Consider the following 23,077-nt stretch of genomic DNA (forward strand, 5'->3'; position numbering starts at 1 on the left):
GTGAGAATTGTCAAAAAGATGTTTGCATGTGACATTTTTGTGGTTGATGTGTCTATAAGTAAACAAATTTGCGAGCAAGTATTTTGTACAGTCTGTACTGGTAGTATGCACATTTTTAATAAAAAAAAATTCACATTTTATTCACATAAGTTTTCTTAAAATCGTATAATTTTTAACTAATTTAATAGTCATATTTCCTCATATAAATTAAAATAACATATTCATTAGTTTTAGATAAGTTGTTAATTAAAACAAAAAACTATATTTCATTTTTAATGTATACAATTATTAATTTGCTTGATGTATCACGTTTGAGTCAACGAAAATAATACTAAATTATATATAAATAAAAATACTAAATTACCTAGTTTAGTTAGTCATAATTGAATCAGTATCATGATTTTAACATCTCCAACAAACCAGCCCCATTACGACGCTGTCATCTTCTCGTCAAACTCTGGAAAAGATTTGACTATAGCTAACAGCTTGATGACGCTAATAACGGATAATATTAAGATAGGTGATGACCACGGAACTAACCATGACGTCAAAATTTGCGTGTTTCACGATAATTTCCACAACAAAACGAACGTAAATATGAGTAGAATAAATCTGGCTTTAGATAGTTCTTCACTCTATTTCATAATCTTAACCGAAGATTTTATATCCGAACGTTTGAACACCGAATACTGCTGTTGCAACGCTATAATGGATACATTGGAGAACGAAACAAAGAGAATTATACCAGTTTTTTATAGAAATGATGAAACGATCAAAACGTTCATAAATGAGATTAAATATTTTAGACTATTAGTTCCTCTCCATCTTGAAGACATTTTTGAAAACAGAGTCGTGAATGAATTTACGAAACCAAAATGGAAACAAACCTTTGAGCCAGTAGTTCAGGCCAGACTTACTAAAGAACGTACAGCTGATGACTGCAGCTTGTACACAATTAACGAAACAGGTTGTGATGCCTTACATAACAAAATCATGTCTTTTTAACATTATACTATTTTATATTGCAAACTCGTAAACAGATAGCAATGAAAGAAGTATTGAATATTCTTTTAGCAGGTAATTTTTGAATGTTTTTCATGCATTAATTTATATCTTAGTCTCTGACAATCAATTAAATTTGGTTTTTCACTACCAGTTTTTCACTGGAAGAAGATGAAACTTGTGAGCAAACTTCATCAGGTTCGAGTCTTTTTATTATTCGTTCCTACTAAAATGAAACTTAACGTGGCATTTAAATTTCTGCGGTAATTTTATTTTATTAACAGCAAACAATCACTCAAACTCTCGGAGTAGCTCGCTCCAGGTGACAGATTCAGTGAATTCTGCTGCACGTGAGAGGATGGAATCTGTTGCTGGCAACGACCACTCCGTCACTGACATCGTCAACAATAAAAATACTGGCGATGTTAGTACAGTCAATCGGCCAACTACATCCGTCCCCGTTAACAACACAAGAAACCACACTGACACCGTTGCCAAAAGCGATTCTTCCAATAGTACTAAGCAGGATCGTCTGGGCATTGTTGCCCAAATCGTTAGCGTTAGAGGTGAAAGTTCAAACTTGAACGTAGATGAAACTCAAGTCAAAGAATTGGAAGAAAATTGAAGAAAGCCGGCTGTTTGCCTGAGATGCAAGTTGTTCATGCCTCTCTGCAAGCTATGTACCTCATTTGAGGCCATTTTGTTAATAAAATTTTTAAAAATAAGTTGAGTTTTTAAAAATTTATCAAAGAGATCTGTTGCGTTTGAACCGATCCCATCACGCACGTACGACTTGGCGTTTCGGTATATATGTGCGTAAAAGTTTTTGTGCGGGCTGATGCCAAATTGTGTACAGTTCCTTGAAATTTTGGGTTTTAAGAATAATTAAAACAATTTCACGCTTAGTATTCTAGTTATATTTTTGATGTTATATGTTTATATAAACAAAATTACATTCTTCGTGACAAAGATATTGAACCAGAGATTTTTAAACTTTAAAAATCTTTTGGTTTTGTTATCAACCTTGACAATAAACAATAATGAGCGATAATAGAGAACCTACTATCGTTTGAAGTAGAAATACCGAAAAATAAAAAACTTTTGCAGATAACTGACCGGGGAATCCAGATTCCCAAATGGCAAGTCGGGCTTCGAAGGCACGAATCTTATACAAAACTATCTTAAGACTGCACCGTGGTCTGCCAGCCGAATTGAAGGAGTTCGGAGACCGGTACGTTAGGGACGAATTCAAAAGACACAAAACAGCCGAATCTCAATTCGTACCGACATTTTTCAAAGAGTGGACGGTTGGTCACCTGTATCACTTTCACACAATATTTTTTCATTTTAACTTTGGCTAATCATCAATGAAAAGAAGAAAGTAGGCCTAGCTAGCCCTAACTAAGGCCTGCCTAGAGGTGCATGTAGCATGAAGTATTATAGTTAAAAACCTCTAATTCATTTTTTCAGCTTGTCATGTTCAATTATTTTAAATTTGAAACTTGCAGAGATATGCCAACACCCTATCAAAACAGATAGGGAAATCAGCAGCCAATGAGAAGCTGGGCCTGGGGTTCAGCGAAGAAGAACTGAACAAATTGAATGAAGAACAGGTAGGCCAGTTGTTTGAACTTTACCAAGAAACACAGAGAGTCCAAGGAAAAGATGTCCCAGAAATTTCAACAATAAAGTCACAATTGAAAGAAGAGACTAACAATAATAATAAAATAAAATGAAACAAAGTAGATATGGTTAAACTATTAGGATAATTTTTGTCTGTAATTGCTGTTGTATCAATTGTTTTATAAAATTGTAAATTGTATAACCAATAAATAAACAAATTTTTTTTTTTCAATTCTTTCAAAACAAAATTTTAAAATATTAAGAGTTAGATCTCACACGCAACGACGATGATTGTATACTATTAAGTTTGTGCCACTTGAATATTATGAAACACCTGGCTAGCATCTTCAAGAGCTTCTAAGTCACCTACAAGTTTCAAGGCAACATCGACATTTTCCTTCTCGATGTTAACAAATGTATGGGGTATATGCTCCAATCTGGCTTCGTACGGATGTAGGGATAAGTCTATTAGAGATTTTCTCACTTGGTGCAATTCTTTTGTTTCACATATGAACTGTGTGGTTGGTTATTTATAAGAATTAAATTTGGTTGAAGATTGAATTTTTGTAATCGGCCGTTTTATTAACTATTAGTAAAAATATGTGAAAAAACATAAATTTAATTGGTTTAAACATTTTTTAGAAAACTGTTTTAAGATTTTTATCATTAATAATTGAATAAATTGATGTAAATTTTAAGTGTAGTTCAGCCCAACTAACTTTAAATATCTTTTCATCATTCTCATCTGAGTCTTCCACGACCTCTTCAGCACCAGCTTCAATGGCCAATTCAAATGCTTTGTCATAATTTAGGACTCGTGAGTTGTCCGTGCTCGTTCCGGGTACGTAAATAACTCCTTTGTAATCAAACATGTGGCAGCAGGAACCAGCATCTGCTATTCTCCCACTATTGAAATGGATTATTAACCAATATATTTGAATTTATTAATATTCTATCTACCTTAACTGTAATATTAAGTGCTGTTTACTATAGGTAATACCCAACATTAAAAGTGAGTTACTTTTAACTTGAAAGTAACTCAAACGCCAGTTGCCAGGTTCATAATAAATATCAAGTGTTTAATATTATTTCCCAAGATAGTTGAAAATTTTAAACATCTTTAAATGTCAAGAGATCAATTTAACCCATAAGTTTTTAAGATGTGTTGGACAGACTGTCTGAACCATTTTGGTTTATCTGAGAATGACTCGACAATGACAGAACAACCTGACAAAGCTCTGCCCTCCACAAAAAACTGAGGTCCTTTCTTAACTTTTGCCTGATCCTATTATTAAATTATTCACTGGGGTAGCATGATCAAATAACTAGTTTCATTTTATTATTAATTTGCTGAATTTGTGCAACTGATTTGAGAAAAAGTTTTTTGCAAAAATCTTACAAATCGTTGCAGTGCAGTATTTATCGTAGAAGATGGTATATCTTTGGCTTTGGCTTCCTCTAGAACTTTTGCCAAAAAAGAGTTTAGCTTTGGATTGGTTGATCCATTTCCTTCTATTAAAAGTAAAATAAAATCTAACATGGTGTAATTTTTGTATAAATTTATCTCTTATCAAGTCTTTACTACAATGAAATAATAAGCATTACAATTATTATCAATCATTAAATTAAATAATTAAGTAAAATTGTAAACAATAATAATAATATATGTTTAAACAATTATGTAAAAATTGATATGATATCGTACTATAATAAATAATGCTGAAAGGAATTCAAGAGTCCTTATATTTACAAGACCTTGTACAGCAATTTTGATTTTCCGGATAACCAAGCTAAAGGTTTTTTGTTTCTGGGCATCTTTCAATTCTTTTGTCTCCTTTATATTTTTCCAATGGCTGTGGCCGGCATACTGTTTGCTTTGTTGGAAGCAGCTGGCAAAACATAAAGATGATCTTTTTTGGTTTGTTATATAAAATAATAAAATAAACAATAAGATAAATAACAGATAATGATAACACAAACAACTTTAACATGATCAGTATGAGTAAAATAAACTAAAGACTACTAAATAAACTTTCTAAAATCTAACTAAACTGAAATGTTACCTTGAAAAAACATACTCACCAAATCTTTCACTTCATAAAATTAACATAATCAAAATACACAACAGATGATACAACAACCAACACTAAAAGACGGAAGAAACGTCTGCCAACAAACTAAACAAAAGTAAAACTAAAATAAAACAAAAATTGTTTAACAAACCAACTGCAAACAGTACACAAATTTCATACAGTAACAAACAATTAAAAATAATTGACAACTAACGTGGAAGTGTCATTAAATAAATGTTTGCAAAGTTTAGCTACAGGATCGTTAAAATATTTCAAGCTAATGATAGATTTGCTACAAAATCTCGACATAATTTTACTTTGCGGAAAGTGTTTACTTGATTATCGTTAATTTAGACAATAGAAATAATAACAATGATAACTTTGTGAGGATTTTCAGATTTCCATGGCAACAGATTTGTAAATTAAAAAATGTCTCGACCCGCTGCTAAATCGAAACACGAACGCAAACAAGCAAAAAATTTGAGAAACAAATTAAATGAATTTATTCCGGGAACCACTTGTACAGAAAATGAATGGTTTAATCGTTTGTATTTTTCTTAAAATTAAATTAATTCAGCTTTTTTAATTTTTAGCTAGAAGTCTATTCTACTTCTACTACTATCCACTACTTTACACATGTTACTCAGTACCAATTTTTTATTTTAATCTATAAAAATGTGATATTTTCACCTTCATTTTTAAAAGAAAATGATTATATTTATGAAAAATTAATTATTCGTAACAGGAATCAGGTACTTGAGAGGGAGCAATCAAAAGAAGTTATCTCGAAGCTAATGGATGATTTCAAAGAGCAGTTGAACAATAGACTTCTGTACAGAAGTATGGAACTGTACAAATACAAATTCGCAGTTGAACTTTTTCAAAAAGATATAATTCACATGTTTGAAGTTTGTTTTTACTACCTCGTTGTCTAAAAAACGTTATTGAAGTTTTACTGGCAATAATTTTATCTGCATATTAATGTAGTGGAGTCATGCTGAGAGAGATAAAGAAGTTGATGGTACATACTTCATAGACTTAGACGATTTCGGTTAGTTTTTTTGTGATAAAATTTTATAGCATATTCAAATGTGCTGGATTTTAGAATTAGTATGTAAAAATAATATAATGTATAATCCTTTCAATATTTCTTTCATTCAAGAACCTGCTTGTTTAATGACTGATAACATTGCTAGAGGATCCGTCGACTTAAAATATTCAGGTAAAGTCTACAACTATCCCTCTCACAATTTAGGAGAATCAATAGTTTCTAAGAGTTACTTTGACAAAGGGTAACTGACATTATAAATTGTGTTTATAGTACAAATTTCTATTCAAATTTTATATAAAAAATGAAAATTTTCGAAAAAGAGAGAGTCTTGCTGATGATTTCAAAGAAGATACGACGTCAATTTTGAAGGAAAATGAACCAGATGAAAACAAAAACTTGGATGACGAAAAAGATAAAAATCTTGGCACAAAAACATCAGATGAAAAACAAGCAGATGATCAAATTATAACCGCATCTGATAAAACAAAATGTGAAAAATACACGACGGTTGAGAAAAAGAAACCCAGTGGAACATTTGTTGCAAGCGAATTGAGATCTCTGAAAAAAACTAAAAAATCTTCCTTAAGTGACAGCGAGAAACAAATGAATAACATCATATCTAACATTGAATTAAATTTAGTCCCAGAACCCAAATCAATCACTAATTTTCATTTAAGAGAAGAGATTATAGGGGTATGTTGTGTTAGAAGTTTGTTAATTTTTAATTGCCTAAGTGTAATCATATTTATTAATTCGTTATATCATGATAAAATTTCATAGCAACGTAATATGAACTGATAATAAATTGAACGTAAGGTTGATCAACCCAGCCTAAGAAATGCTCTTGCAACACACACAACCCATGAAGCCATCGCAGAATCCAACACCGACAAAATTGTCAAGAACTTCGATTTCAGACCTCAGGTAATTTACTGAAAATACATTTTTCGTCAACTTTTTAGAATATCATTTGTAACAAAAATTTTTCACCCGTTCAGAAAACCATCACACAATGCCACAAAGAGATAAAAACAAAAAAACCAATCACAAACCTCCTCGACAACAGGTTCTTCTTACGTTACATCAATTATTTCATGCGTAATTTCAAATTAAAAAAAAAAAATTTTCCAGAGTGAACACTAAAGTAACAATCACAGAGAAAAACGTAAAAGAACTTCAAAAAGAATCCATACTCAACCCTATAAAAAGTATTTATATAAATACTCGACGTATAAACGCTGAAAAATTTTAAATGAATGCCTTCATTAAAATGATTATTTATTGAATAGATCTAACAAAAGTTAAAAGCAGGCAGTACACATTTGTCTCGAACGTACAGAGTAAAGAATTACCAAATGTTCAACCGTGCTTAAATATGGTAAGAATTTCATAATAAATATTTATGGCCCGACTGTGGTCTGATTATATTTACGAAATATTGATCTTAAACTAAATCAATTCACAAAGATAGATGCAATTAATCCGTCAAGAGGCGTGACAATAACGCATTTGAACAAATCAAAAACAAATCCATTGAAGGTTAAACGAAGAATTATCACAAACAAAAGAAACTAATTTACTCTCTCTCAAAAAAAAAATAAAATTTGTTCTTATTCATCCCTTATAGGTCGAAGCAGACAACATGATGAGTAGGGCGAAGATGAGAGGACTAAAATTCGTTGACAACGTGAATGATGACTTGTCACAATTTGTTGAAACAAATATCAGAGTCTCAACTCCAAAGCAATATAGTTTATTTCCTCCGATAAATGATCCAAAATTATGATTCGGAACATAATTATTCATTTTTATTTTGTCAAATATGACTAATTTTGGGAATATTGAGTTTTTATCTTCACAGGTTTTGACACGTTATAAAAATTCTTGTTCAAATGTGAATAAATTTATAATTCGTTTTTTACTTCTACATCTGTGATATCGACGACTAACTCGATGCCAGGGTACTCAGGTAAGTTAAGTTGGTACTTATTTGCAAGTTGCGGCGGAACGAACCGGCCACCTAAAAAGTGTTTTCTGCCTTTGAAATGTTTTGCACATAACTTTGGGGCTGTTAGTGAGACCAACACATCTGGTTGAATGCCATCTGGGTTGCCTGATTCAATGTTCCAACCTAGAGTTTAAGATATTATTTAGGATTTCAGAAAGTATTCATTGATATAAATTAGGATATTTAATGGATAAATCTAGAACACATACAGACTGATTAGTTTATTGATAAAAAAGTTATGAGATTTTTTTTTTGAAGAATTTAAAATTAGACATCCCATTGGTATCAAATATTAAAAATCATGAATAATGAATAAATAAATAGATATACTTAAAAAAAGTAGGTGTTACTAAAACAAAATTTTTACAGTACCTGAAGGAACATCAACACTTAAGATAGGTAACTTGCTGGAGATAAGAGAAGAAATAATATCAGCAAAGTGACCTCTGGGAGGTCCAGTGAAACTAAACCCAAATAAAGCATCCACAATGACACTGTAATGTTTGCTCATTTCAGTAGAGTTTGGCAGCTTTTCTAAAAATGGTATTTCCATTTTGTTACACTGAGTTGTCAGATTGTGGTAGAGAGGTCTGTCTGTTCTTTTTGGATAAAATATGGCTGGATTGTAACCCTTTGTAAATGAATTAAAAGAAAATTTTTCAGATATAGCAATTAATGATTAGTTGAAATTAATTCATCATGAACACCACCTTCATTCTCATCCTCATCATGTTCAAAAATCAAAAAAACTAACAAAAAGTTTCAGATGTCTGGCACATACAAGACCATCACCTCCATTATTCCCTGGCCCACAAACCACAAGAACATCACTTTCCTTCTTATCTTTGTAACTCTTCAGTTTTTATAAAATCAAAATTCATTTCATCAATTCTACAAGTGTATCAAATTGACTGTAGGTTAATATTATACAATTATTAAGTTATATTATATTATGTTGAAATAATTATTCTTTTTAATTAACATTTATTGATTTACTTTGGCAAATGACACAGCACAACTCTGTCCTGCTAACTCCATCAGCTGATCTACACTGTATTCATATTCAGTGAAGAGTTCCTGGTCTATATCTTGGGCTTCTTTCTGACTGATGTTGAATAAATCATTGTTAACTAATTATTCAGCAAATCTTCTTAAGCATGGTTAGCACTACTTATGATATGATACGATATTATAATTTTATTATATTATTATGATTTAATAATTAATTTAAGAAGAGGCTATCTTGTTTAATTTAATGTTTATTTCTAAAAATAAAAAAAAATACATTGATAAATGAAATGAACAGACTTCAAGTATTTCATCCCACTGGCCGTTGAAAAATGCGCAAATGAAGTTCTAATCACTAAAGAGGACGTCAGGCAGAGGAGAATTTGATTGGCCGTTGAAAAAGAAAATAAATTTGTTCCACAGGAGAGACCTTTCAACAACAACATCAGGCAGTAAGAAATTCAGTTTTTATTTAAATTTTAATTGTAATTAATAATTTCAATCCAACTCATATCACAATCCGTTTTCAACCGATTTGCTATTTATATTAAAAAATAAAAAAAAACTGGCCATCATAGTTTTCTAACTAAAAGTAAAAAACAAAACCGACATGAACCGTTTCTTAGACTTGGACAATGAACCGAATCGGTATGTCGCACTTCTTACTGTTTGGTTAGCCAAGAAGCTGAAAATTTTCAATAAAACATGAAAGATTGTCTAAAAATTAAATCTATCTTACTGAAAAAGCAAATAAAACATGAAACATTGTTTAAAAATCAAATCTACTTTACTAATTTTTAGTTTGTTTCTATTTCAGATGTCAAGAAGCGACTGAAACCTCCGAAACGTGGGATCATAGTCACCACTAAATCAGGTTTTCATCTACATTTAAATTTACGACATTTAACGAATCTAAGTATATGTTTAAAATACTTTAAAAGTAGTCTTATTATTTATCAATACTCTTCAGGTTAAAGGATTTTTAAAGCAAAAAACAATTAAAATACTGTCAGGATTATTTAGTTTGTTAACACGGTTTTATTTTATTGCCCAGTCAGAAAACTGAGAAAACCGACCCAATTATCATGAATATTCATTTATTATAAAATTCCTTAAAAATCACGAAAATGGTAGAGAAAAAATAGTGACTTATTACCATACTAATAGTATAAAAAAGGTTTCTTCATTTATGAGAATCATTAAAAATAATTAATTAATTAAAATATAAATCTAGAGGCATTCAACAAAAGGCACATTAAAAATTTGAGAATTAATCATTACAAAATAATTAGGAATCATTCTCTAAAATGAAATTCGCTCAATAGAAAAACCATTTCTAACAAAAATTCGATAGTCTGTCTTATAGTTAATTGAGTGAAAAGCATACACGAATTCATGATTAAATGAATGAATGGATGAATGAATGAATGGAAAGATGAATGAATGAACAAATGTATAAATAGTAAAAATTATAAATTATGGAATATAAGGTTGCTGGATTCACATGAGTTTAATATCAAAACTACATATAATAAATGTATATAAAATATATGAGACTAAATTATAGATATATATATATATTTATGGTTGTAAAATTATTCATTGTTCCTAGAATGTATTGATTGGCAGTACAAAAGAAAGAAATCTCAATCATGGTTCGTGAAATCTGAAAGCATTGATAAAAAAAAATTTAAACATTCAATTTTCATAATTAACAACGAAAAATATGACGTTTACTGAAGAAATTAACGATTAATCAGAGATGGTGTAATGATTAGAAATGCCTGATTTTGTGCCGCAGTAACCTGGTTCGAATCCACATACATCCACTTTTTAGCATAGGCTAGATATATGTTTGATTTCACTTTCACATGCATTAACAAACGCTCTCTCTCTCTCTCTCTCTCTCTCTCTCTCTCTCTCTCTCTCTCTCTCTCTCTCTCTCTCTCATTCTCTCTCTCCTCTCCTCAAGTCTCAGAAATACAGTAAGACAGAATGAACTTTGACCTCAAACGTCTCCATTATTACCAGCATCATCATAACCTGGTGTATTGCTTGCTCTCTTCGTGCACCATCATCTCGGTGCTCTTGTAGTGGTTCAGTTCCTTCCTGATGGCCGCCTTGTCCTGGGGTGTCAACCTCGTCCAGGGCCTGTCTCCCTTACGATCCACCTCTTCGATCTCCGTTACCTGATTGGTCGGTTTAAACGCACGGTTAATTGGTTGGAGTAACTGATTGGTCGGTTGAAACGCATGGTTGGTTAATTGAAGTAACTGATTGGTCGGTTGAAATGCATGGTTGGTTGGCTGATTGACGTAACTGATTGGTTTAAGGTGATGAATGGATGATTAAGATAAATGATTGGAGTAGTTTATGGGCTGTGAATGAAATATTAGTTGATTGATATAAATGACTGATTGGAATGAATAACTGGTTAAAAGAGATGAATGAATGAATGAATGAATGAATGAATGAATGAATGAATGAATGAATGAATGAATGAATGAATGAATGAACGAACAAACTACGAACAATTGAAAAATTATGATTCTGGAAATATTTAACCTCAATGTAATCATTAAATTTCAGAATTTGTCTTTCCCTAAGCTCTGTAACTGTGGGCCTGAACGTTAACTGAAAAAAATTAATTAATTACAATTAATTAATTACAATTAATTACTTATTATTAATTATAAATAATCGTTAACTATAATATTTATTATTCATAATAAATCATCGTCACAATGTTCATCCCGTGCGAGCATTAGTTGTACCTACCTTTCTAACTAGGGTCCTCTTCAACTCTTCCTTATTTTTCAAGTATTCCTCCGGAGTCTGCTCTAGAATTAGCGGTGATTAGTGATCATATACACGTAACTGTATACATACATACATACACACACACACACACACACACACACAGAGAGACACGCGCACACATACACATACACGCACAGACACACTCACACACACACAACAACAAACTGAGCAAGATGTGTTTCTCTTGCAATTCGTAAAAGGATGGCCTTTGGCTCAATTTTCTAAATAAATAAAAAAAAATCATCATTACTATCATCCTCATCATTAAATCATCATCACTATTATATCAACATCATCACAATGTCATCATCATCATCATCACAATGTCATCATCATCATCATCACAATGTCATCATCATCATCATCACAACATCATCACCTGCTCAGTTGCATTCCAATCTTCCTTCTATCCTTCCTTAGCCTCCTGCTCACCAATGCACCATCCTTATCGGCTGATAATTACAATAAAATATTATATTATATTATATTATATTATACATAATAATGAAATAATATCTTTCTCGTGATGACATTTAACAAACTCTTGTTAACGTAATGGGAGAAAAATGTGTAATTACATTTCCCTCTATAACAACAACAGTTTAATAATAATAATTATAATTATTATAATATATTATTATAATATATTATAATGGTAGTAACCGTCATCGTCGTCGTCGTCGTCGTCGTCATCAGTGGCGTCGTTATCGTCAGCGAGAGTGTTGTTGTCCGGCAAGAGAAACTTGCTGGTCACCGTCTTCTTCTTATACCTGTTATGACTATATAATAAAAATAATTATCTGTCTGTCTGTCTATCTATCTATCCATCCATCCATCCATCCATCCATCCATCCATCCATCCATCCATCCATCCATCCATCCATCCATCCATCCATCCATCCATCCATCCATCCATCCATCCATCTATCTATCTATCTATCTATCTATCTAACTCAAAACAAATTTATACTATCTGTCTTTCTCTTTCTTTCTTTCTTTCATTCATTCATTCATTCATTCATTCATTCATTCATTCATTCATTCGCACACACACATCCATTCAAGTCATACTGCCTTCTCTTTAAATCGTTCTCTCATTTATTTATTATGCATACTTTCTCTTTTATTCACAAACATTCTCCATACTCTCTCTCTCTCTTTCTCGCTCACTCTCTCTTTTTCTCTCTTTAGTTGAGTAAAGAAATGCATATTCATTATACACTAATCTCACGAATATACGAGTGTCAACAATTAATTAAACCTTTGCATAGAATAACAATTAGTAGCATGAAATAAGCAAAATTAATGGCCAAACCTTTTGTTAGAGTTATTACTAATAAAACTATCATCATGACCGCCATCCCCAACGCCATTTAATAGGGATGTGCTGGTGAGTGAGTCGTCATTGTTGTCGGCGTCGTTGAGGTGATTGTTCAGCTTCGTCTGCATCTGCTTCATCAGCAACTTCTGTCTTTCCTTCTCTTTAGCGCCTGTTTGTTTGTTTGTGTGTGTGTTTGTGCGTGTTTGTGTGTGTGTATCGCACGTGTGTGAGTATGGGTTTATCATACGATATTTTAAATAAGAACAAAACACAGTAACACAAACTACAGCCCAACAAACAAAAGCAGCAGCAGCAGCAGTAGTAGCACCAACAACAGCATCACCTTTCATGGCACTTCGTTTCGGCTGCTTTGAGAGGTCAGGTTCAGAGGTCGGAACTTCTTGATACTTTGACCCCGGTGACGGCGTGCGATGGTAAACTGGAGATTTGGGACGTAGGGATGGGTAGAAATTCGTTATGACCTTTTTTGGGAAAATCAACGAATTTGGAATTTTTAAAATGAACCAATGACTGATCTAATAAACAAGCATTATTTATTGAAATTTTTGATCGATCTATTTTTAGAAATTACTAGACATTACTAATTTATAGAAACCATTGATCTATTTATAGAAATTATTAAATGAGCTATTATTAATAGAAACAACAAGTGATCTATTTATTAATATTAATAATCAAACTATAAAATATAAATCTATTACTAAATACAATACAGACAGAAAATACACACACACACACACAAACAAACACACACACAAACACAAACAAATCACATACACACAAACAAACATGTACAAGCAAAAACACACGCAGAGGCACAATAAGATTGATTAAAAGTCACAATTAAGGAAGGTTCTAACCAAATGAACTTATAATTACATAATTGTTTAGTAGGCTTAACATGCTAGCAGGTGTATATGCTAATTAAATCATATATCAATATAGAAAGATGACGAGAGAAAGAGAGAGAGAAAGAGAGAGAGAGAGGGGGGGGGGGAGAAATAAAAGAGATAGCGTTTATACAATCAGTACATATCTTCTAGGGAGAAAGAGAAAATCAGATAAAAAAAATAGAAACAGAAAATGAGAAAATGGAGAGAGAGAGAGAGAGAGAGAGAAGAAAAGAGAGTACGCACACAACCTTAATACTTTCAGTTCTGGTGACACCATTTTTGTTGATATCGTTGCCGTTGTTTACACTGTCGCTGTTGTTGTTAGTGTTATCATTGTTATTGTCATTGTTGTTTGCTGTTGTTGAATTATTTGTTGTTTCAGATGTCTTGCTGGCTGTTGCATTACCTGAGGAATAGAAAGAAATTAAAAAGTTAATGAGTGTGTGTCTCAAAGTTTTTACATACAACAAATATGTAATTACATTTAACAAAACATTGTATACTAATCTAAAAATATCATTAAATTAGTATATTTACCCAAAAGCCACGAAGAAATACCACAAACTATGTAGACAAAAAATTTGAAAAATCAATCCCAAATGAAAAAAATTCAATCTACACACCAGAATTTTGTAAAATGGCGGCCGTAATTAGATCCCTAGATGAAATTGTAATATTAGAAATGGCGTCTAAATTGTCGAGTTGAACTTTAGTAGTGGCCGGAGCCCCACTACCCTCCGAACATTCGGAAATAGGCGACGTTAGTGAGGTTAGAGAGGAGTGCCGGTTGGCCTTACTCGAGCAGAAGCAGCACAAAAATGAAGATCGATTCTCTGCAACATGAAAAAAATTTTAATTGTAAAATTAAAAAAAAAAATCTAGTCATCAATCAATTCACTTGAAAAAAATTATAACAAAAATATTATTGATGATAATAACAACTATAATAATAATAATAACGTTTGGTGTTTATCTTTAGGTGAGGAAGATCTTTGTTGCTTTTTGATTTTATTTTCTTAGCCGAATCATTTTTGGCCTCAGCAGCTTTTGCTTCAGTAGCTGCTTCAGTAGCTGTAACAGTAGCTGTAACAGCTGTTAACTTTGTCGTTTCGTCTGATTCAACTGCATTTTCTTTTTTCTTCTGTTTAGTTTTTTGGAATAATTTAGTTTTCTCTGTGGGATGGGGATTTTTTTTCTGCTGTTTTGACTTTTTTTTATCTTCTTTAGATTGTTTTTTATTCTCTAGATTTAAAAAAATTATGTGGATTAAATATTAAAAAAAAATTATTATTCATTATTTTAAAAATAAATTATTCTAAAAAAGACTATAAAGTGAATACACTTAAATGCATCTTACTTGGCTCTGGTAAATTTTCCTTAGAATTTTCATCATTTCCATTATTATCCAATGCGACAGTTTTAACTTCTGCAAATAAATTCAATAGAATAAATTTTTTTCATTGCAGAATTGTGGCCATAATTAAATCATTATTATATTTCAGGCATTTTTTAAATGCAAGAAATTAAAACACAAATTACATAAAATAAAATAGAAATATTATCAAAGAGTTGATTAATGAATTTTTGAAATAAACAGACAAAATAACAAGATAAAAAAAGAAAGTATATATATATGTGTGTGCAAATATAAGCACGATAGAATATGAAATGGTGAAATTTGAAATGATCAATTATAAAATGATCAAATACAAAATAAATTAATAAGCTATCTTCAAATAAAATGATAAACTATGATTTGTTTGTTTACATAAAATGAATTATATTCCAAAAATAGATTGAATCAAACATACTATGCTTTATTTTATTTGAAGCAAAATTTGTTTAAAAAAATTTAAACAACCTTCTGTACAAGATTCAGAACTTTCCATTTCAGCTAGTGATACATCACCATTATTTTCAGTTTTGACATTTTGGACACCCTCTTGTGAATTCTGGAGTATGCCTTCTTTATTTAAATAAAACAAAATATAACTGTTAATTATTGATAATTAATTATTATTTATCCCAAATGTTAAATGCAAAGATGAAAATATAAAAAATTATAAATTCAAAAATAAGTGCTCTGGAAAAAAAACAAAATTTGGAAAAAATTTAGATACCTTTTTTGATTGGAACGTTCGAATTAGACATGGGTTCAATGATCGATAAAATGACGTTTAATAAACTTTCGGTAAAATTTTTGAATTTTTTGACGGAAACAAACGACAATTCTGCTAAAAGATTAAAAACCGGATTAAAAATACTTAAATGAGTAAATTTTTAAAAGTTAATTTAAAAATCAAAGAACTAAAATATTTGAATTAATATCGCCGTTATAGTTTTTCTTTGTTTAGTAAAAGTAAAGCAATAAAAGCTTTCCATATAGATGAGTTTTGTGCTCAATATGATTCTCGTAAAAATTCATAATAAAGTCAATTTTTGCGGATTTTTTTATAATTGCATGCCGTAAATTTTGAAATTTCATCTCGATGCATGCATCAAAAAAATTAGATTCTAAAATTGTTCGATTTTAAATTTTTTTTCAAAATTTCCTAAAAAAATGACAAAAGTGAAAACTCAGCAATCCGATCGCGAGAAGAAGAAGTTGCAGGTCGGTAGTAGCAGCACCGTGAACGTAAATAGTAATAATCGAATGGCGAAAGCGAATCAGACGCCATCTCTTGCAATAAACCAGCAAAGAAATGATCTCTCAAGTTGTTTAGGCAGATCAGTGAAGTTGGAACCGAATCTTAACTTGACCACTAATAATTTTTCTTATCCAGCGATGCGCTATGCTACAGATGAGGAGCGTCCTGGCGTTGCTCAGCAGTTGGCTGAAATTAGGGCTCTTGAAAAGTATTTCAGTGAAAGTCCCTTAAGCAACTCTTCTTATTGCTCATCTTTAAATGGCTTTTCAAGATCCACTTCTCTGAGTGATTTGAAAGGTTATAAGCTATTTAATTAAATTTTTAACCACTGATCCAATCTGATTAGTTAATTTTTAATTAGTATTGATATAAAAATTATATCAACTCAATTCATTCAATAATCAAAGTAACTAGAACTAAATAATTCATAAAAATATTAATTATTTAATTTAATATTTTGATTTTATTAAATTTTATTTAAAAAATTGAAAATCCAGGTGAATTAGATATTTATTTAAACGGGACGATAGCAGATCCACTACCAAACGACATCCTCGGCTTGCCACCCGAAAGCTCTCGAGAAATGCAAACATTTCACTGCACAGACCCAAAGCTAGAAAACTTTCAAAGTTATTTAAACAGCGATGAGTATTTTGATGCATTGGATCAGTCGATTGGAGCAAACAGTTGGAAGAGCCCCACGTGCAAAGATGGAAGAATGGACGATGGTGCTTCCGGTAGCAACACTAACAACTTAATCAATCAAAACATATGTAGCAACAACAATAACAAAAGCAACCCTAATGTATACATGGTAAATAATCAAATGAAGGTTTCAAATAATGCTTGCTACAACGACTTGGACACAGACTTCTCGGCAAATTGCATGAATAAATCGACTCTGGATGTTAATTCAAAGTCATTCAATGATAGCATGGAGTGCCAAAGTATAATAAGACCTGGTTCTGCCAACTTTTTTAAAGTTTGCAACTATATTTCTTTATTTTTTCGGATTATGTTCTTAAATTGTTTATCCCATTTAGGAAGATGTTTATAAATTGCTTAGCTTTTTTTAAGAATTGCGCTTTTAAATTGTTTAGCTTGTTTAGGATGATGGTTTTATATTGCAATATACTTTTGACGATCCTGTCTCTTATTGAAGTTATAATAAGTAATGAAGATGTCTAATATGATCGTAAGGAGATGGTAATATTGGTGAGATGTTTGTTTCATCTTACTTGGGACACTGAAATTAAGAAGATCTTTGTAACTGGAGAATGTTTTAATTTTTCAGCCATCAATTTAGGACTGACTGACTGCATGTTTGTATGTATGTGTGGGCATGTATGTATGTATTTATGTATGCATGTTATATATGTTGGCTAGTTGGTCTTTAAATTGTGTGGTATGTATGTTTTGGAAATCAAATTGTGTGAATTTGTGGTTACTCTATATAATATACGTGGAAAAAAGCCAAAACAAAATGGCAGTGATGATTTTGGGTATTCATTGTTATAAATTTAATTGCATTTTTTAAAATTATAATTTAGAAAGATGCTTAAAGAGGATGTATCACAAAGATTACAAATAACTTATCACTAATAACTCATCATTAAACTGACCCTCACTGCCTTGTGAGTGATATTGGATCATCAAAGGCTAGGTCCACTGCTTATAACTGTGGTTGCGTAAGGAAGGGCGTCCTGCGTAAAAATTAGCCAAATAAATTACTTATAATGACAGAAGTGACAATGGCCCTCAGTATCCGGCAGAATGGCGTCGAGGGGTATTTCGGTTTCATCATAGGTAGCTAAACGGCAACCCCCGATCTCGGGAAAATGTCATCTAAACGTGTATTGTTGTTGTTGTTGTAATAACTCATCATTAATAACTCATCAACATCGCGAATATTTTCTGGAATTTTTTCACATTTTAATTACATTGTTATCAAATTTCACTTTTTTTTGTCACAAAAGCAGGAAAAAATGGACTCAGACGATGTCCAGATAATTAACACTCAGGGATTGAATGATGAAAACAACAACAACAACAAACTTGCTCTAAAACACCAAGCTCAAAATATGAATGTACAACAACAACAACAACATCTGCAACAACATCAGCAACATCAACAACAAGAACTTATGTATCGACAACAACAAATGCAACAGCTTCAGTACCAGCAGCAGCAACAGCAAATGTTCAGGCAAAGAGCCATGCAGAATAACATAGGCCATGCTAGCATGGGCAATTTCAACTTTAATAACAATAATAATAATAACACCCAAAATAATAATAATAATAGCATTAATAATGTTAATTACAACAACAACAATAATAATTGTTTGGATCCATCGGTAAAAATTAAACAAGAGATTGTTGATCCAGCATTGAAAATCACAAACTGCAGCAACAACAACAGTAACAACAACAATATTAATGACGGCCAACAGAATTTTTTGCCACCATTCTCTGTGTCTCCTTCACCATCCAAAAACACCAATAACAACAACAACAAAAACAGCAACAGTAATGTAAACAACAACATCAACAGTAATGTAAACAACAACATCAGCAGTATTGCAAACAATAACATCAACAGTAATGCAAACAATAACATCAACAGTAATGTTAATAACTACAGCATCAATAGGGCTAACATCGGCACTTCGAGTATTATGTCACCACCATCCTCTACAGCAGTCATGAGCAACAAAAACACTGCCTCTCATGATTTGGACAGTAGTATCCACAATCCAAAAACTTCAGTCAATCTCCAACAACAACAGCAGCAGCAACAACAACAATTTCAACAACATCAACAACAGATTAGTGGCAAAAGAAAACGAGAAGATACACCCTTCTGTGGTCCTGAACCTGTGGAGCCGTGCAACAATGCCATGTTTACTGCCCCATCACCAAGGGCCTTCAACTCTCCTAATTTCAACAACAAAATTAGTGAAGGAACTTCTGGGGATTTCATGCTGTCCGATGTTCAAGGTCTGCCTATAACCAGACAAATTAATGAGTCATTTGTCGAGGCTCCTGTGAGTGAAGCTTACCTTTTTTTTAATTTTCAGCCGTTTATTTTTAGATTTCTATAGATAACATGACTCTGCACTACACTAGGCTTTATATCTATAGTTTTAATTTCAAAATTTTGTAATTCTGTTTTCATGAAAATAATTTTTTTTCCTCAAAAAGGCTTCAGTTACAGCAAAACGACAAACAAAACGTAGGAAGAAAAGTGATCCGAAGGCAGACACCAAACAGAAATCCGACAACTTCAATGTTCCCACCCCGACTCCCAGTCCATATTCAAACATGCCCGGATCTGTCAGCAGTGTTTGCAGTACGCCCAACCTTAGTCAACAAATGAATGACATCACCAATAATAATAATAATAATATGGCGGCCTCTAACAAGTCCCAACAATCTAACAATAGTTCATTCAGTGAAGACCCAATTCAAAGGCCTCCTTCTATTTTGTCTATGCCTAATTTGAGTTGTTATGGCGGACCGAGATCTAACCACTCTGTGAGATCCAATCACGATGATGCTGATGGTCCTCCGCACAATCCAATGATGCTGAACAGATCGAATTCTTTGGGTCCTAGTCAGTCTAGTGGAAAGCAGTTGTCTGCTGCTGGCAACATTGCCAGCAGTTTGAATAATGTGAGTAACTGCAGTTTCAGTTCAAACAAGAGTTGTGATGACAGGAGTTTTCATGCATGTGATAATAATGCTGTCAATAAACCGATGACACCCATGCAAGATGTACAACTGCAGCCTGAAAACTCTGCTCCTAATTTTAGTGCGATGTCACAGAGTCCATCAAATATGATGCAACAACAGCAACAACATTTTGCTTATCAAAGGGCCCAGTTACAATCACCTCCATTTAGTAACGTTGCAATTCAGAGTCCTCTCGGCGCCAACAACATCCAACAACAGCAGCAGCAACAGATGATGATGATGATGCAACAACAAAATTTAATACAGCAGCAGCGAAAACAACAATCTCCATTCAACAGTGCCCCAGTCAGCAGTCTGAACAGTGCTTGCCAGCAAGGGACACAACCACAAGGTGCTAAAAAAACGGCAATGCAACAACTTGATGACCCCAATTTTGTACTAAGATTAATGGATCGTGATGAACGAGCACTTCATAAGTTAGAAATGACTACTGCACTCCAACCATCTCCATCCAAAGTTTGCAAGGCCCAGGTAAGTCCAGAGACTCCAAATACAATACAGTACATGCCAAGCTCTGAAATGAGTGCGACATCCCGGATGATGATGATGAGCAGACAGCACAATGATCAGAGGAAGATGATGATGATGATGAACAGTGGTGTTGATGATAGTTGCATGATGTCTGCCGCCTCTCCGGGGATGAGTATGGTGGACCCGCGAATGATGTCAGGCTCCCCATTCAACAACATCACTCACGAAGATAAGTTACGACTGGTCGATCAGCAGCAACTCGAATCAAGCATCAAGGGCTTGAATAGTTTAGGCGACAGTAACAGCAGCAACATTAATAACAGTAATAAAATGCAGATGACGGCAACTTCCATGCATTCTAGTGATTTCAGACGTGGTGCATCCAACTACCAGATGATGTATCCCAATCGAATGAATGGCTACTGTTCCTCCAACCAGTACGGCTACCCAGTTCAAATGTACCCTAGCGACTACCCATACGTGGATGATATGAGCAGGCAGCGAATGATGAGGCCGATGATGATGGACGACCGGATGATGATGATGCAGAACGGTGCCAAACAGCAAATGCATGCCTGCTATGCAAACGGTTACATGGGCAGTCGAAATGTCGCTAGCATTGACCCTCGCATGCGAATGTACATGGCAGATCCGTCGCATGCTACTAGGAATCCCATGTGCTACATCGACGGTCGACCGACCTGCGAAGTTCCTATGCTACAACCTGGTAGTGTGATTAGGGCGGGTGGCAACATCGGCATGTTGGTTTCTCAAGAAGGAGTGCGCATGGACGGGGAGGCCTTCCTGAAGCAGCAAGAAAAAAACGCCATGATGAAACAGTCTGCAGCTGCTGGCATGCCTAAGGGGGGCATGTACGATGACCGAATGACTGCTGATTTCAATCGATGCTCCTCCACCCGACACCCCAACATGCAACAGCAGCAAGAAATGTCCATGATGTTCCAGCAGAGGATGATGATGATGATGAAGAACAAAGCTCAAACTGCTCAACTATCACCTCAGCAGATGAGCATGATGCAGCAGCAACAAATGATGCAACAACAACAACACTTGCAGCAGCAACAACTACAGCAACAACAATTACAACAACAACAATTACATCAACAACAATTACATCAACAACAGAGAATGATGATGATGAGCCAACAATGCATGCCGTCATCTCACGATGTATACCCATGTCAAAATACCTCTTCTGATATGATGATGATGAGGAGGAACAGTCTCCAAGTCTCTGGCAACACCAACTCCATGTCTCAACAATCTTCTGCAACAGCCGCTGCTAGCAACAATAACGTTAACAGTAACAACAACAACACTCCATTATACAACATGTTAAGAACTAGTCATATAGCAGATGGGAATATTTGATGTGTAAAAATTTTTTGAATTTTGCGTAGTTAATAATAATTAGTTATTCTTATTTATTTATTTGTCTTGCACGCATGTCTGTCTATCTGTTTGTCTGTCACTTTTTCTTACTTGAATTTTATTTGTAAATTTTTTATTTCTGAAAATGAAAAATTTAAAAAAGACATTTTATTTACACTTGCTTACATGCCAATGTTCATCCTCTTAAGAACGTATGCAAACGTAACGCTAGATGTATTTTTTTTTATTATCATTTGACTCAATTCATGATTTAATATTTATAATTTAATTTTATAATTTCATGATTTAGTTAGAGAATGATTAAACTTTCTTATTAATAAACAGCAAACATTGACGAATCTCATATACATATCTATCTGCAATACTGACGCTTAGTAACATAACACGTCCTAAATCTATATTGACCATATCAATTTTTAAAGTAATGTAGCTTATTACTACCATCTATGAACACATGGATTGATGCATGTCTGTTACTACATATTGTTCTGTATGTGTTTTACTCATGTGTATATGCGTGTATACACGTATAATTGTGTACATATGTGTGTTTGATTATGAATAGGTCCGTAACTTGCACACATCTAGAATTTTATTTTTTTATTTTGGACAGGATGTTTTTTTATATAATTTTTTGCCTTAGTAGCATGCACACGACTGAGTTAAAATTAATTAATTCAGATAATTTTCTTTTTGAAAAGTTTTCTTCTAGAAGAATAAATTAACCCGATTGTAGTGATTTTTGTCAAGTCAATAACTCCCCTTTCAAATTCGTTGTAAATAGCCACTTGTATGTCATCATGTGCAGTGTTCAGTTAGATGTAGTAGTTGAAATCAGGCATTATCACGATATTTCAAACGTTTAATTTAAACATTTTAATTAATTTAATTAACAATAACCGAATCCATTTAATAATTAACTGTGATACTGACGTTAAGTTCGGAATTTATTTTGTGATAACATTCACCA

The 23,077-nt window shown here is 32.8% G+C and overlaps 6 protein-coding genes across 6 annotated transcripts; 4 read left to right on the forward strand and 2 right to left on the reverse strand.

Annotated features, from left to right (window-relative positions):
* Positions 1–1,724, forward strand: HELRODRAFT_192689 (hypothetical protein). The gene is made up of 5 exons (XM_009023527.1): positions 1–324; positions 346–970; positions 1,044–1,077; positions 1,157–1,200; positions 1,287–1,724. Exons 2-5 carry the CDS (start codon positions 397–399, stop codon positions 1,625–1,627), a joined length of 993 nt encoding a protein of 330 aa, XP_009021775.1. The 5' UTR covers positions 1–324; positions 346–396; the 3' UTR covers positions 1,628–1,724.
* A 414-nt stretch (positions 1,725–2,138) lies between these two features.
* HELRODRAFT_83454 (hypothetical protein) lies at positions 2,139–2,738 on the forward strand (the record flags this gene model as incomplete). The annotated part of the gene is made up of 2 exons (XM_009023528.1): positions 2,139–2,309; positions 2,511–2,738. The coding sequence occupies 2 exons, from the start codon at positions 2,139–2,141 to the stop codon at positions 2,736–2,738; spliced, it is 399 nt and encodes a 132-aa protein (XP_009021776.1).
* A 188-nt stretch (positions 2,739–2,926) lies between these two features.
* Positions 2,927–4,489, reverse strand: HELRODRAFT_83543 (hypothetical protein; the record flags this gene model as incomplete). The annotated part of the gene is made up of 5 exons (XM_009023529.1): positions 2,927–3,139; positions 3,345–3,531; positions 3,771–3,892; positions 4,025–4,134; positions 4,381–4,489. Coding segments are annotated over 5 exons (741 nt in total), but the record flags the coding sequence as incomplete, so codon positions are not given.
* A 637-nt stretch (positions 4,490–5,126) lies between these two features.
* HELRODRAFT_176305 (hypothetical protein) lies at positions 5,127–7,323 on the forward strand (the record flags this gene model as incomplete). The annotated part of the gene is made up of 10 exons (XM_009023530.1): positions 5,127–5,233; positions 5,443–5,605; positions 5,685–5,748; positions 5,860–5,989; positions 6,069–6,441; positions 6,565–6,672; positions 6,747–6,814; positions 6,880–6,956; positions 7,038–7,126; positions 7,216–7,323. 10 exons carry the CDS (start codon positions 5,127–5,129, stop codon positions 7,321–7,323), a joined length of 1,287 nt encoding a protein of 428 aa, XP_009021778.1.
* A 329-nt stretch (positions 7,324–7,652) lies between these two features.
* On the reverse strand, positions 7,653–16,066 carry HELRODRAFT_192690 (hypothetical protein; the record flags this gene model as incomplete). Its single annotated transcript, XM_009023531.1, has 18 exons — positions 15,940–16,066; positions 15,681–15,785; positions 15,177–15,245; positions 14,780–15,061; positions 14,443–14,652; positions 14,068–14,225; positions 13,249–13,387; positions 12,900–13,074; positions 12,248–12,363; positions 11,964–12,036; positions 11,750–11,805; positions 11,543–11,604; positions 11,330–11,398; positions 10,808–10,953; positions 8,753–8,861; positions 8,511–8,609; positions 8,129–8,387; positions 7,653–7,879 (listed from the first exon to the last, which is right to left on the reverse strand). The coding sequence occupies exons 1-18, from the start codon at positions 15,968–15,970 to the stop codon at positions 7,653–7,655; spliced, it is 2,385 nt and encodes a 794-aa protein (XP_009021779.1). The 5' UTR covers positions 15,971–16,066.
* A 313-nt stretch (positions 16,067–16,379) lies between these two features.
* On the forward strand, positions 16,380–22,086 carry HELRODRAFT_176307 (hypothetical protein; the record flags this gene model as incomplete). Its single annotated transcript, XM_009023532.1, has 4 exons — positions 16,380–16,764; positions 16,965–17,449; positions 18,447–19,514; positions 19,672–22,086. The coding sequence occupies 4 exons, from the start codon at positions 16,380–16,382 to the stop codon at positions 22,084–22,086; spliced, it is 4,353 nt and encodes a 1,450-aa protein (XP_009021780.1).
* Between the last annotated feature and the right edge of the window lie 991 nt (positions 22,087–23,077).

This window comes from Helobdella robusta (genome assembly GCF_000326865.2).
Source record: "Helobdella robusta unplaced genomic scaffold HELROscaffold_37, whole genome shotgun sequence".
Lineage (NCBI taxonomy): Eukaryota > Metazoa > Annelida > Clitellata > Rhynchobdellida > Glossiphoniidae > Helobdella > Helobdella robusta.

Coding starts and splice junctions, on each gene's coding strand:
- HELRODRAFT_192689 (XM_009023527.1), top strand. CDS start 397: ATGATTTTAACATCTCCAACAAACCAGCCCCATTACGACGCTGTCATC. Junction 971..1,043: donor CACAATTAACGAAACAGGTT/GTGATGCCTTAC, acceptor CGTAAACAGATA/GCAATGAAAGAAGTATTGAA. Junction 1,078..1,156: donor ATTGAATATTCTTTTAGCAG/GTAATTTTTGAA, acceptor TTTCACTACCAG/TTTTTCACTGGAAGAAGATG.